A 14,586-nucleotide genomic window follows, 5' to 3' on the forward strand; every position below is an offset into this window, starting at 1 on the left:
CAGCAGGGCTGAAGGTTCCACCCCTCTAATCATGCCTTGGTCTTTCTCAACCACCAATCATCTCATTAGCAACGAAGGACACTCTTATCACTCCAGAGATTTCAAAGGTTTTAGGAGCTGTGTGCCAGGAACTGGGGACAAAGACCAAATATGTATTTTTTGTTACATCACACCTTGCCATCCTTGGGGTTCCTGGGCAGCCATATATGGATATGTGCTTGGTAAATATGCATTTGACCATGGAGAGCATTACTCTCCATTGCTGAAGCCAATAACTGTAGATCATCCTGGCCTTCTTCCCCATTTAAGACTTGATCATTCTATTTCCTTAGTATCTTTCAAATCCATTCATCTTGATCTGTCCTTATTGCCTTGGCCCTGGTTCATTCTCACCTGGCTTGTGGTAGAGTCTTCCTAATTGGTCTCATTTCCTCTTGGTTTGCCACCTCTGTCTGTCCTCATCTAGGCCATCCCAAACAGATCTATCTAAATATGATCATGTCACTCCTCTGTGAAAAACCCTCCATCAGTTCTCCATTGCTTTCAGGGTAAGTTTATACCAGAAGTAACAAATTCACATGCCAGGAGAATCCCAAGAAGATGATGTGCAGGCATGGACCTGGGCTGAGCACAGACTCTTAGAAAGCAGAGAGCTCATGGGTCATTTAGAGGGGCAGCTGTCACCTAGCTCTCAGCTCTAGCTGCCTGTTGCCTTGTGATGTCGTCAGATCTCTTGGTCTTTCAAGAGAATCAGGACATCTGGGGTTTTGTAAATGTTGGCAACTATTTAATCTTTTTAATTAATAATATAGTGCAAGCTAATGATACAATTAGAATGTGTGCATTTTATAGTATGACAATTATATTTCAGTAAAACTGATTTTTAAAAAAATCACGTTGTGCAAGCATAACAAAGTCAACTTCTCCTCCCCACCCCAAATAAAAATAAAGTACATGCTAAACAATACACTTCAGCCCTCAGGTCCTCATTTTGCCAGTTTCAGTCTAAATTTTAGCCAGTTAGGCGAAGCCCTGAATGGCTGTACTTTTGCCTGCATCTCCGGCCTTTCTCCCTCCAACAGGTTAGTTGTAGAACTTGTCGAGGTTCCCAGAATGCCCTGCTGTAGGCCACTTCTAAGTCTTCGTACACATGTTACATCAATTTGGGGTTCTCTTGTCTCATTCTTTATCTGCTAAATTACACTAGGTCCTTCAAGATTTGGTTCAGATACCATTTTCAGAAAGCCCTCCCTGGTTTCTCCCGAACCTCTTCTAGGCCACCTCCTCTGGATTCCCAAGGAACTTAACATGCTCCTTACAACTGCCTACTTTCCCCTCTAGCTATCTCATTCAACTGGAAGCCCTTGGCAGGGATAGTGTCCCATTTGCCCCTGATTTTCTAGGGACAGGCATAATGACTGATTCACTATAAGCCTTCCATAAATTATTTATTTCGAATGAATGAATATATCTTAATACACAAAATGCCTGAAGAATTGAGTTACACACTTACCCAGCTCTTTCTAACAGATATATTTTATATAATGATATATATAATGATTCATGTGCCTGAATGGTGTACTCTCTAAGGGCAGAACATTTTATTATTACCATCCAATTTTCTAGCCCAGTACCCTGAAGAGAGATGGAACTCAATAGATACTATGGAACATCAGTTAATAAGTAAGAACTAACATACCTTTCAGATAATATCAGCCTCTAACTATGATGGAAAGAGACACTGTAATTTAAAATAAATTAATATTTTGGTGATGTGCTTATGAAATACCCTCACTAAATGCCTGAGGAAGAGGTACCATTGCCTCTTCTACCACATTAAGATGCACTGGGCTACAAATGGACTCTCATCTTTTGCATTTACATGTTCCTATTCATACTTCTAAGTGCTAGCACTTCTGTATCAAATAGAGCTTAGAAATATGTGATTACGGATGAATGATCAGCCATGTGATCTTCTTGACAGATGTTTAATACAGAAGAAAGAAAATGTTTGCAGACTCACAGAGTCACGGTGCATGGGGTACCAGGGCCAGAGCCCTTTACCGTTTTCACTATTAATGGAGACACCAAGGCAAAGCAGCTTCTGCAGCAAGTAAGTCCACTGAGCCGTGGTTGGGAGAATCCAAAATCTAAGATGTATGGATGTATGTGTGTGTATAAATGCCTGGGTGTGTAAACATACACAGATGTACATAAATGCGCAAAAGTCCGTGTTGATGATATGCCTTTTGATTATTTGGAAATGTGTTATTCAACATTGAGATCCACTCCAAGAATCATCTGATGGATCTTGGTACCACCAGACAAACTACTTTAACCTGTAGAGAAGATTTTTAATGATTCTTAAGCTATATAAAATACTAGGCTCTAGAATGATAAAGACCAGAATACACTTTTGCCCTAAGCCTAGACATGGCCTAATCTTCCTTCTTCATGCAGACGTTATTAATCAATCAGAATTTGCACATTAGGTGAATGGAATCTTCTTGCCATCCGAGGAGCTGAATCAAATTCTTAGAGCTTCAGGATGGGCCACATGGACCAAGAAGACATTTCCTGCCCCTCCAGCCTAAGGCCTTCCTTTGCATGTGGAGCAGCCCCCTTGTTCCCCTCCCCTGGCACCTGACCTTGGCATTTGAGATCCTCTCCTTTTGGTGGTAGCAAGAGGCATGGAGACCCTGAAACCTGTTACCCCAAGCCCTGTAGCAGAACTGGCCTAAGCCTCCTTACGCTGTGCCACCTCTGCCCTAGACCCCCCTCCAAAGGATCTTTGTGGCCTTCTGCAGACAGGTCCCCATCCATGGGGGGGAATTCTAAGAGTGAGAGAGCCAGGGACATGGAGCAGCATCCAAAGAGGGGGGGGGCATGTCCTGCAAAGGGTGAGGCAGGGCCCATGCGTAATTCCTTTTTTCACCACGCTAGAAGCGCTATCCTTGCTTGGCACAGTGGCCTAAAATCCTTGCAGACGATTTTATCCTTAATCCATTTCAGAATTCCTTCTCCATGCAGCCAGGTGCAGTGGCTCACACCTATAATCCCAGCACTTTGGGAGGCTGAGGCAGGCGGATACTGAGGTCAAGAGATGGAGACCATCCTGACCAACATGGTGAAACCCTGTCTCTACTAAAAATACAAATATTAGGTGCGGTGGTGCACATCTGTAGTCCCAGCTACTAGGGAAGCTGAGGCAGGAGAATCATTTGAACCCGGGAGGCAGAGGTTGCAGTGAGCCAAGATCGCACCACGGCACTCCAGCCTGGGTGACAGAGCGAGACTCTGTCTCGAAAAGATAAAAAAGAATTCCTTCTCCTGAATAGGGGTAGACTAAAGGAAGCAATGACCAAGGGAATGGCCCTTCAGCTCCCTCTGAAGTTAGGGTGTATGATGAAATGTAGCTGGGATCATAACATTTGGAGGAATTAAAAACCAACTGAACAATCACAAATAATAAGTGTTAATAAATGGCTCTGTCCTTCAAGGGCACATCTCTATAGACAGGCTAACATTCTGTCCAACATTTTATAACTGACTTAAATAGAGAAACAGCTCAGGTGTCACATTTCATAGATTATCAAACAGAAGCTATTGCCAACGGTTTGTTTTGGTTTTGTTTTAATACATCAGTCCATGTACTTTAGTGTCCACTATCACAAAGCACTGCTGAAGTTTTGTAAAGGAAGGCTTTCCAAGAGCCACCCATAGCAGTCCATTGCTTTATTGTCACCCATGCAAATCAGCACACAGATGTAAAGCAGGACTGAGCAGGGGGTGATGCTGTCCCTCTTGTGGAGGTGGCCCAGAAGCTTCACATCCTGAATTATCCCTGTAGTATTTGCCTTGGCCCCCTTTTGAGTCAACAGCATTGCATCGATTATAGACCAAGAGCTGGGGTGGAGAGATTTCAGTCTTCCTGAGAACCTTCACTCCCACTGCCCTCAGTCCATCACATTCCACTTTTCCTCCTGGTGAGATGTGTTCGCTCTGGGCTTTGCCTTATTGGCAGGGGCCTGAGGAGAAGGGTGTTTGCTTAATCCAGACCAGATGGTGGCAGCTTTCTCTCATCACCAAGCTACTTCTCACGGGAAGGCAACAAAGAGTGTTTCTTCGCTGCAACTGACCTTTACTCCCTTCAAGTTCAGCCTTTGGTAGTAACCTGTACCATATGAGTGAGAAAGAATACATTGGTAAAACTATGATGCCTGTAATCCCAGCACTTTGGGAGGCCGAGGAGAGCGGATCACTTGAGGTCAGGAATTTAAGACCAGCCTGGCCAACATGGTGAAACCCCATCTCCACTAAAAATACAAAGATTAGCCAGGCATGGTGGTGCACACCCGTAATCCCAGCTACTTGGGAGGCTGAGGCACGAGAATCACTCGAGCCTGGGAGGCGGAGGTTGCAGTGAGCCGAGATCATGCCACCACACTCCAGCCTGGGCGACAGAGGGAGACTCTGTCTCAAAAAAAAAAAAAAAAAAAAAAAAAGTAACTATAATGATGGCTCATCTTTATTGAGTTCTCATAATGTACCCATGTTATGATTTATGCTTCAACCATAAAACAAAATTAAGATTGCTACTATTACTATTTCCATTGTGTAGATCGGAAAACAGTCTCCAAGGGATTAAGTATCTTACCCAATAATTCATAGCCAACAAGTATTAAAGGCAGACCTCAGACTCAGGTCTGTCTGGTTCCAGAGCTTTGTCTCAGCTGCCCTGTTTGATTGCACAGGGTCAGCAGCCAACAAAGAAAACAAGCCCTTTAAGCACACTGTCAGAAGTTTATTTAAAGAAGAATTCCCAGGAACTTAGACCACATGAGAACCTAGCCCTACAAACCTTCCATGAGAAGATGACCGAGTATTTCCAATGTGAGAAAAAGAGATTATCTTAGTAAATACTAAACTAGGTTATTTGCCCTCAGTCCTGTGTTGCAAGATTACAAAGGGCTAAGTTCATGGAATGACAAACCTAAAATTTTTAATTCACTACGAGCTCTCATTCCAGCAGTGGGAAAAAATAGTTATGCTGTCTGGGGATTATGAATAAGTTGTGCCGTTGCCCGGAGTGAACATAAACAATCCATTCTGAACATAAGAGAATTCTTAGATCTTCCAAAAAGAATTATGCAATACTCTAGAGTAAATTTCACTTATAAATTGCATAGCAAACCTATCTGAACACCATGAAAGTCGATTTAAGTTTTTGCCTCACTCCTCAGTTTGCCTTCACTTTTTCTTTAGATTCTGACAACTGAACAAGACATCAAACCTGTAGCCACAGACTATTTTTTGATGGAAGAAAAATATTTTATATCTAAAGAAAAGAATGAATGTAGGAAACAACCATTCCAGAGAGCCATTGGTCCAGAAGAGGATATCATGCAAATTTTAAGCAGCTGGTTTCCAGAAGAGGGATACGTGGGCAGGATTGTCTTAAAAACCCAGCAGAAAGTAAGTGTGTCTGGGTGCAGCCTACACAGTAACAACTCATTATGTGATTAGCCATTTACCACTCACAACCTCCCTGAAATTCAGAATTTCTTGTAATTGCAACTTGGTTTATATTCTTCTTCAGTAAATGTGGATGAACAGTTTTATTCTTCTGCACATAATCAGAATATTATCTCTAAGGTACAGAAATTCAATCTAAAAAACATCCCTTAGGCCGGGCGCAGTGGCTCACGCCTGTAATCCCAGCATTTTGGGAGGCCGAGGTGGGTAGATCACTTGAGGTCAGGAGTTCGAGACCAGCCTGGCCAACATGGCGAAACCCCATCTCTAGTAAAAATACAAAAATCAGCCAGGTGTGGTGGCAGGCGCCTGTAATCCCAGCTACTCATGAGGGAGGCTGAGTCAGGAGAATTACTTGAACCCGAGAGGCAGAGGTTGCAGAGAGCTGAGATCGTGCCATTGCGCTGTGGCCTGGGCAACAGAACAAGACTCTGTCTCAAAAAAAAAAAAAAAAAAAAAAAAAGAAATATGTTTTCTCATGCAAATAAACTATTCCATTTTAAAAATAAATAAAAACATCCCTTATAAGATAAAGGAAGCAAAGATTCCTTATGCATGTCATCAGCTATGGGTCCAGTATTTTATTTGTATGTGTGAAAAGACATTGTTGTGAGGGTCACATTACTGTATAATGCAAAACCTGCAGGTATTTTCTATTCTGGAGATGATTGACTTCCAGTTTTAGCTAATAGAAGTTTTAGCTAATAGAAGCTTCCATGCTTACAAGTAAAACAATATTTCTTTGAAAATATTCCAGAACTTCATACAAAGTAAGAATAATCTCTTGGCCTGAGTCAGAATTAGTAACAATTTATATTACGTGTGCTAAGATTCCCATGATCATTCCCGAGAAGGAAAGGAGGCAACAACTGCCATGTTGACTCCAAACTGATTGGCTCCTGTTTGACTTAATTGATGAAGCACTTTTTTTTTTTTCCTGAATTAACTGAGAAAACCCTACTAACTTAAAAATGACATATAAGGTCATTTCTCTAGCACAGGCAATCATGCCTCATGACATGTTGATAAGCAGTTGAGTCTATTCAACAATTTGATTACATAAATATTGAGCACCTAATATGTACCAAGCCCTGTTCTGGGCACATGATCTGCTCCTTTGGGGCATGTAATAGTGCTTGCCTGATAGAAGGTCCCTCAGGCCCATGCTTGCTAGGGCACAGTGAAGATAATAGCCAATTTTAACTATTTTGTGTTTTCACTTTCTAGTCACAGTGAGTGAATGTGACCTAAAGCCTCTACAGAGCTCTAGCATCACCTCTAGAGCCCAGAGCCACTGCCTTCTTTCCCTGACCTTGCCTGAGACAATGAAAGGACATTTAATTTAAGCAAAAAAATGTAATTGTCTCCCCAGCCTTCTCTCCCTATTAAGACACACTAATTGCTAAGACAGAGACCAGGCAACCCTAATAATAATCACTTTATGATAAAATATCAGAGGGCTTAGCTGTACTTTTGAAGCCATCTTTAATGTCTAAATTTTTTTCCTGTTCCTAAATTGTCTTGCCTTATTAGCTACATGTAAAAAGTATGTATCCTCTAAGCGATGTCAGTGAATCAGTAAATTTTTAAACCTCATACTTGCATATGATTTACAGCGTTGAAAGCCCTCAAACACTATGCTGAATGATATAACGGAAACCATTTTACACTTAAGGAAATAGATTCAGAGAGGTGAAATCATGACAGGGTTAGAAGTAGAAAGAACTCAAGTCTATGGCTTCCAGGTCAGTGTTCTTTCCACCATCCTGTGCTACCCAAGCTGAAATTGTGTCCATTCTTGTGGATCACCCACACTCAGCACCTTGGGAGGAGCAGGAGGCAGTGGGTAGGCTAGAGGAAAGATGGGCTGGCTGCTGAGTGTCACAGGAAGCTTCATTTTATGCTCAGAGGAGCTGGGGAGGGGGGAGGGACACCCAAGTGCAATTTAAATGTATACCACAACAAGCTGGGCGCGGTGGCTCACACCTGTAATCCCAGCACTTTGGGAAGCCAAGGCAGGCTCAGGAGTTCGAGACCAGCCTGGCCAACATAGCAAAACCCCATCTCTACTAAAAATACAAAAATTAGCAGGACGTGGTAGCGGGCACCTTTAGTCCCAGCTACTCAGGAAGCTGAGGCAGGAGAATCACTTGAACCCAGGAGGCAGAGGTTGCAGTGAGCCGAGATTACACCACTGTGTTCCAGCCTGGGTGACAGAGCAAGACTTCATCTTTAAAAAAAAAAAAAAAAAAAAAAAAGTATATGACAACAGGTAGTAGGGACCTCAGGAATAGGCTTCCAAAAGGCTGGTAAAAGAAGGCATTTTGAAGAAAAAGGGGCATAAGTCAGAAGGGAAGGCTAACAAGCTTTTTCTGATGAGTAAAATATAGCAAGTTCTGCTGTATATGCCTTTGTTAGGAAATTTTTGAAATGACTGAAATATATCTCAAAAGATAAATAAATTTAGTGTATCTAGGTTTACCTGGTGCATAGTGGTACCCAAATAATATTTGCTGATTGAATAAATGAATCAGTAATTACTGAATGTAAGAGGGCATAGAGGAGATAGATTTGGGCTATAAGTATTTCCATTTATTTTATCCCATGGAACTAATAAGACATATAAGCAGTTTGCCCATATATGAAAATTCTTCAATTGCTATCTGTGACCTCTGATCTCTCCTGCCTGCCTTTTATAATTTTCTTGTCTCCTGGGCTTTCAAGCTGTCGGGTACCACATCTTCCTGTGATCAATGTGTCCTCTTCTGTTACTGGATTTGAAACTGGGTAAACCAGGATTGTCACAATGAATAGACCACCTAACTTCTGCAAACCTCACTGCCCTAATTTGTAAAATCTATATACAAACTACCCTACTTGACTCAAAGAAATGATCATGAGACTCATGTCAAACATGAGTGTACAACAATGTGTACAACAATGCTTAGTAAAAAGGGATATAAGTGAGGGCTATTGTTATTTTGTTCATAACCTGTGGCTTCGAACTATTGTGGCTAGAAATACCTTAAAATAAGCTCTGAGGGAGGCTCAAAGGTCAAAGGTGCTCTTCTTTTTTTTTTTGAGACGGAGTCTCGCTCTAGCGCCCAGGCTGGAGTGCAGTGGTGCGATCTTGGCTCACTGCAAACTCTGCCTCCCAGGTTCACGCCATTCTCCTGCCTCAGCCTCCTAAAGGTGCTCTCTTAAAAGTAAAGCTTAATGCATCGTTGTTGGGACATTTTATGTGGCAACTTTTTGGTTTTCTGTTTTCTTGCCTCCTGGTTTGGGGGACAAAGATTATAAATTATGTCATGTGAATTACCTCTCAATCTTACTCTCTGACTGGTTAAATATATTATGATCAATGCAATGACATTAAGCAAGTTGTAAAACAGTATACATAGGATACAATCTCATTTTATGTAAAAAGAGACAATAGCTCATCTCTTCCCCCTCTTCCATTATATAATGGAGTATTCATTCATTGGAAAAAATCAAATGGACTTTTTCACTCATTGAAAAAAGTTAAAATAGATTATATATCCTTATTTATTTAACAAAAAATCATGTAATTATAGAGCCAGGATTGCAAAGTTAATTAAATGATTGGGGCAAGCTTCAGAAGCCAGTCCTTTCTGGCCCTGGTTGCAGTTTTGGCGCCACCTGGTGGCAGTTATCTATTCTGACTTTAATCAATGGGTACAATTCTAGTTGGAACTTCCAAGATAGTGACAGCAACTCATGGATTCTTCTGATTAGTTAGCACCCATTTCAGTAGCCGGGTCTGAAGAGATGAGGCTAGAATTCTGGGGATAAGGGGGTTTTCCTACCAAGACTTCACTTGCTGAGATGAGGTTGACTACTGTTTACTTACTTTGCCTCTCCCTCCCCTTTTATTAAGTCTCCCTCTTGCAAAAGTGAAGTTATCCTCATTTGAAAATGTGGACAAAGAACAGCAGCAGCTGCTTGACAATCACATTATATCTAAATTCACATAATTCAAGGTGTTGCTTTACATAGTCACATACACAAAAATACATTTGACATCCACAGCAAATGTTTAAAAGGATGTATTAGCTAATGACAGTGGGGTATTTTGTGGAGAATAAGGTGGGAGAAGGAAAAAAGATGAGAATGGGAAAAGTTTGGTTTTTCTTATTGATATGCTTCTGTACTGTTTGAAAAATTTTAATAAGATACATATATCTGTAGATACATAATCCACCCAAAAGCCAATTAATCTTATTCTCATAATTACTGTGAATTTTGTCAAAATTTGTTTCAATGTGGCTTACCTCCAGCCATTCATTCAGCCTTGTCACTGCAGTTTTGTTCACCCAATCTGTCAATTTCATGGTTTACATTTCAGACGTCTAGCATTTCTTAAATGCTCAACGTCTGTGGAAATGGGTGAGATTTCTTTTAAATGCAATTTACTGTGTTCTTATTTGGCTTTTGCTAATTGGCAAAATGGTGTATTGTCTTTCTACAAATTTATCTACAGTCAACTTGGACTCTCAAAATCCACAGCTAGGCGGGGCACAGTGGCTCACACCTGTAATCCCGGCACTTTGGGAGGCCGACGCAGGTGGATCACAAGGTCAGGAGTTCAAGACCAGCCTGGCCAGCATGGCGAAACCCTGTCTCTATTAAAAATACAAAAATTAGGCATGGTGGCACACACCTGTAATCCCAGCTACTCAGGAGGCTGAGGCAGGAGAATTGCTTGAACCCAGGAGGTGGAGGCTGCAGTGAGCCAAGATCATGCCACTGCACTCCAGCCTGGGCGACAGAGCAAGACTCCATCTCAGAAAAAAAAAAAAAAAAAAAATCCACAGCTAATAGGAGCAGATAAATTGGCTTGTTATGGACCTGTCAACATCATCAGAAGCACAGTAGTTTCTTCCTCTCAGGAGACAGGTATATCCTTTTAGAACAGTTTATGAAATAATAACATAGTATATGAGATATTAAGCTAAGAAGTTTCTACATCACCAAGATACAAGCTCAGATTTTTGCTAGATTTGTCTTTCTTTATTCTGCATAAACCTATTATTTACTCATATTTTTTTCTTTTTAAACATAGAACCTAGAAGAGAAAAACATTGTTCAAGATGACAAAGAGGTGATCTTGAGCTCAGAGGAGGAGAGTTTCTTTGTCCAAGTGCATGATGTTTCTCCAGAGCAACCTCGAACAGTCATCAAAGCACCCCGCGTCAGCACTGCACAGGATGTCATTCAGCAGGTAAAAGCCTCTCCCTTCCTCACCTCAGTCCTTTCCTCAGCATAAATTATTGGAACAAATGTCTGTGCACTGATGGCTCATTTTATGAGTAAAGTTCCTGAACAACAGGGACCTCAAAGGGGAGTGTGTGCCTCTTAAGGCTGGGAAATTGCCTCACATGCTGGCTCATGCCTGTAATCCCAGTTTCAGGAGACTGAGGCAGGAGGATCACTTGAGCACAGGAGTTGGAGGCTGCAGTGAGCTATGACTGGCCACTGCACTGCAGCCCGGATGACAGAGTGAGGCCCTGTCTCTAATTGAAAAAAACAACCGACCCAGTGGCTCACACCTGTAATCCCAGCAGTTTGGGAGGCTGAGGCGGGCAGATCACTTGAGCTCATGAGTTTGAGACAAGCATGGCCGACATGGCAAAACCCTGTCTTTACAAAAAGTACAAAAATTGCTGGGCACGGTGGCTCACGCCTGTAATCCCAACACTTTGTGGGGCCAAGGCGGGTGGATTGCCTGAGGTCAGGAGTTCGAGACCAGCCTGGCCAACATGGTGAAACCCCATCTCTACTAAAAATACAAAAATTAGCTGGGCATGGTGGCAGACACCTGTAATCCCAGCTACTTGGGAGGCTGAGGCAGGAGAATCGCTTGAACCCGGGAGGCAGAGGTTGCAGTGAGCCGAGATCGTGCCATTGTGCTTCAGCCTGGGCAACAAGAGTGAGACTTCGTCTAAAAAAAAAAGTACAAAAATTAGCCAGGCATGGTAGTGTGCACCTGTAGTCCCTGCTACTCAGGAGGCTGAGGTAGGAGGATCACTTGAGCCTGGGAGGCAGAGGTTGCAATGAGCCAAAATCGCGCCACTTTACTCCAGCCTGGGCAACAGAGCCAGACCCTGTCTCAAACAAAAACAAATTTAAAAACTTTAAAATCTTGGAAATATTAATTTATTCCTTCAACAGACACTTAGTATCTACAGTGAGTCTGGATCTCTATAAAGCATTGATAATAATGGATTTAGGAAGTGACTCTGCGGTGACAATGTCATGGTCCCAGAAATACCTAAGCCAGTACCTACTGACCATCTCTCAAGGATCCTACAGAGGACAAGTAGGAGGCCTACTCTGATCCTCTCCCCTCCTCTAAATCATGCTTCTCTGAGAGTTTACACGGTTTCAGAGAAGTTTGCTTCCTTCATAGCCTTGTTAGGGTAAGCCATTCATCAAACACCTATTTGAGAAGACATACAACACAATGATTAAGAGCACAGACCCTAGATCAAGCTGTGTTAGATTCAAATCCCAGCTCTACTTCTTACTGAGACCTGGAGTAAGAGCTCAAATCTGTGCCTTAGTTATAGTAGTGTGCTGGTAAATCAGCTTTGTAAAAGAAAAAGAAAAGCCCTTATTTATTTCTTTTGTGTAAATGCCCCTACCATATCTGATTTCACCAGACTATTCCCGTTGGCTCCAGCAAAACACTACATGGTAAGTCACCACATAGATCACCACATAGACAATATGGAGATAGTATGATCGTACTTTCCTTGAAGGTTAAGTATAGGTAAGATGTTTAATACAATGCCTAGCAAATGGTAAACATTACTTAAGGGTTACTTGCTGTTCTTACTGTATGATAACTTGGTTAATATTAGCCATCTTATTCAACTGACTTTGAATTCCAAAGGGCCCAGACTTACATTTCTTTAACTTATCTTTGTCTCCCCTAAAAGTACAGCACAGTATCTGGGACATAGTTGGCCCTCACTAAACATTTAATGAATTAACAAATGCATCAATGAAAGACATTCTTATATTAAATGAAAAGAGAGATCAGTTGACTTCTAAAATTCTTTCAACATCCAAGACTCTGTGATAGAGACAGCCCAGTGGGACAAAGAGGCTCCTGAAGAGCAAGATTCTGTTCCTCACTGGCTGACTTTCATGTCTATGAGCTTTGGTACATGCAGAAAATCTGGTTCAGACCTTTATATATTATAGCTGTGTATATCCTGGAATCTACTTAACCTGTCTTAAGTATAAGCCTCCTCGTCTGAAATTCGGGATAATAACACCTAATTCATAGACCGTTGCAAAGCTAAATGAGGTAACGTGGGAAATTACATTACAAGCTACAACTATACAACTGCAAAATGAGTTGGATGAGATGATCTGGAAGATCCCCTTCATCTCTAGTCTGGGCCATTTTTCCACCTTAAAGTTTCATATAGAATGAATGCAAATGTTGGAGATTCTGTGTCTTTATTCAGTTGATCATAACTTACCTTTCAGACCTTATGCAAAGCCAAATATTCCTACAGCATCCTGAGCAACCCCAATCCAAGCGACTATGTGCTTTTGGAAGAGTTGGTGAAAGACACTACCAACAAGAAGACTACCACACCAAAGTCCTCTCAGCGGGTCCTTCTGGATCAGGAGTGTGTGTTTCAAGCCCAAAGCAAGTGGAAAGGTGCAGGAAAATTCATCCTTAAGCTAAAGGAGCAGGTGCAGGTAAAGTTTAAAGTTATTTTGCTCTGTTCGTAAGTTATCTGATACCCATAATTACACTGTAGCCAGATCTGGAAGCTGGTGAAATTTAGGAGAAAGTTCCTGAGTCAAGGAATGGAGTTAGGAGAAAATTGTTTGGCTTTGTTTTCACTGTATGAAAAAACATGTGGCCGAGCTTGCGGTTAAGCAGTCCTAGAGGGGAGTTCCTCAGCCCTACTCTCTCCAAAGCTCTGGAGAGAAAAGGAAAGCACTCTTCTGAAATAGTGTCATGTGACGGAGGAAACTGAGTTTAACCTAACACCAATGGAAGGTTCTTTGTTCCCACAGGCATCTCGAGAAGATAAAAAGAAAGGCATTTCTTTTGCAAGTGAACTCAAGAAGCTCACCAAGTCAACTAAACAGCCCCGAGGACTTACATCACCTTCTCAGCTCTTGACCTCAGAAAGTATCCAAACCAAGGAGGAGAAACCTGTGGGTGGCTTGTCCTCCAGTGACACAATGGATTACCGACAGTGACTAAGGGCAGCATGTTTAACCCAGGTATAGTAAGTCATTGCACCATCCTGGAACAGGGCTTAACTTAAATTACTTTGTAAGGAAGGCATAGTTAGTACAATGTCTTTTATCTTTTCCAACAGGAAGATGTCCCTTGAAGGCAGGTAGGAATGGGAACTTAAAACAGGAAAAGGGCTCTGAAGATATGTGTAACATGATATGCTATTGAACACTGTTTAAGAAAAAGGGAAAGAGGCCAGGCGCGGTGGCGCATGCCTATAATCCCAGCACTTTGGGAGGCCGAGGCAGGCAGGTCACCTGAGGTCAGTTCAAGATCAGCCTGACCAACATGGAGAAACCCCGTCTCTACTAAAACTACAAAATTAGCTGGGCGTGGTGGTGCATGCCTATAATCCCAGCTACTTGGGAGGCTGAGGCAGGAGAATCGCTTGAACTCAGAAGGCGGAGGTTGCAGTGAGCCGAGATCACACCATTGCACTCCAGCCTGGGCAACGGGAGTGAAACTCCGTCTCAAAAAAAAAAAAAAAAAGGAAAGAAAAAAATATATATATATATATCTATATATGCAACTTGAGTTTTTGTAATTTTAGACCCCTTATTTTGTAGATAAATAAGCAAAGGTCCCAAGAAGTCAATCAACTTGCCCAAAGTACTCTGACAGCCTTATTTCATCAGACAACTGTCTTCAGTATTAATAACTGACAGGAACATTCTTCAAGGGCTCTATGGATCATTCAGCTTTTATTCTTTTGGATTTCTAGTTTTATTGCTGTTCTAATTTAGGTTTGATGTAGCTTC

At 41.8% G+C, this 14,586-nt stretch overlaps 1 protein-coding gene across 5 annotated transcripts in view; it reads left to right on the plus strand.

Annotated features, from left to right (window-relative positions):
• Window positions 1–14,586, plus strand: part of PLCE1 (phospholipase C epsilon 1) — a 343,931-nt gene that overhangs the window by 326,745 nt on the left and 2,600 nt on the right. For all 5 annotated transcript variants that reach the window (XM_063669995.1, XM_063669996.1, XM_063669997.1 and 2 more), the window contains 5 exons: window positions 1,985–2,113; window positions 5,266–5,475; window positions 10,619–10,777; window positions 13,057–13,275; window positions 13,600–13,812. In XM_063669995.1, the coding sequence (XP_063526065.1) occupies window positions 1,985–2,113; window positions 5,266–5,475; window positions 10,619–10,777; window positions 13,057–13,275; window positions 13,600–13,788 (906 nt within the window). In that variant the 3' untranslated portion in view covers window positions 13,789–13,812. The remainder of the gene's footprint in view (window positions 1–1,984; window positions 2,114–5,265; window positions 5,476–10,618; window positions 10,778–13,056; window positions 13,276–13,599; window positions 13,813–14,586) is intronic.

Source organism: Pongo pygmaeus, chromosome 8 (genome assembly GCF_028885625.2).
Source record: "Pongo pygmaeus isolate AG05252 chromosome 8, NHGRI_mPonPyg2-v2.0_pri, whole genome shotgun sequence".
NCBI lineage: Eukaryota > Metazoa > Chordata > Mammalia > Primates > Hominidae > Pongo > Pongo pygmaeus.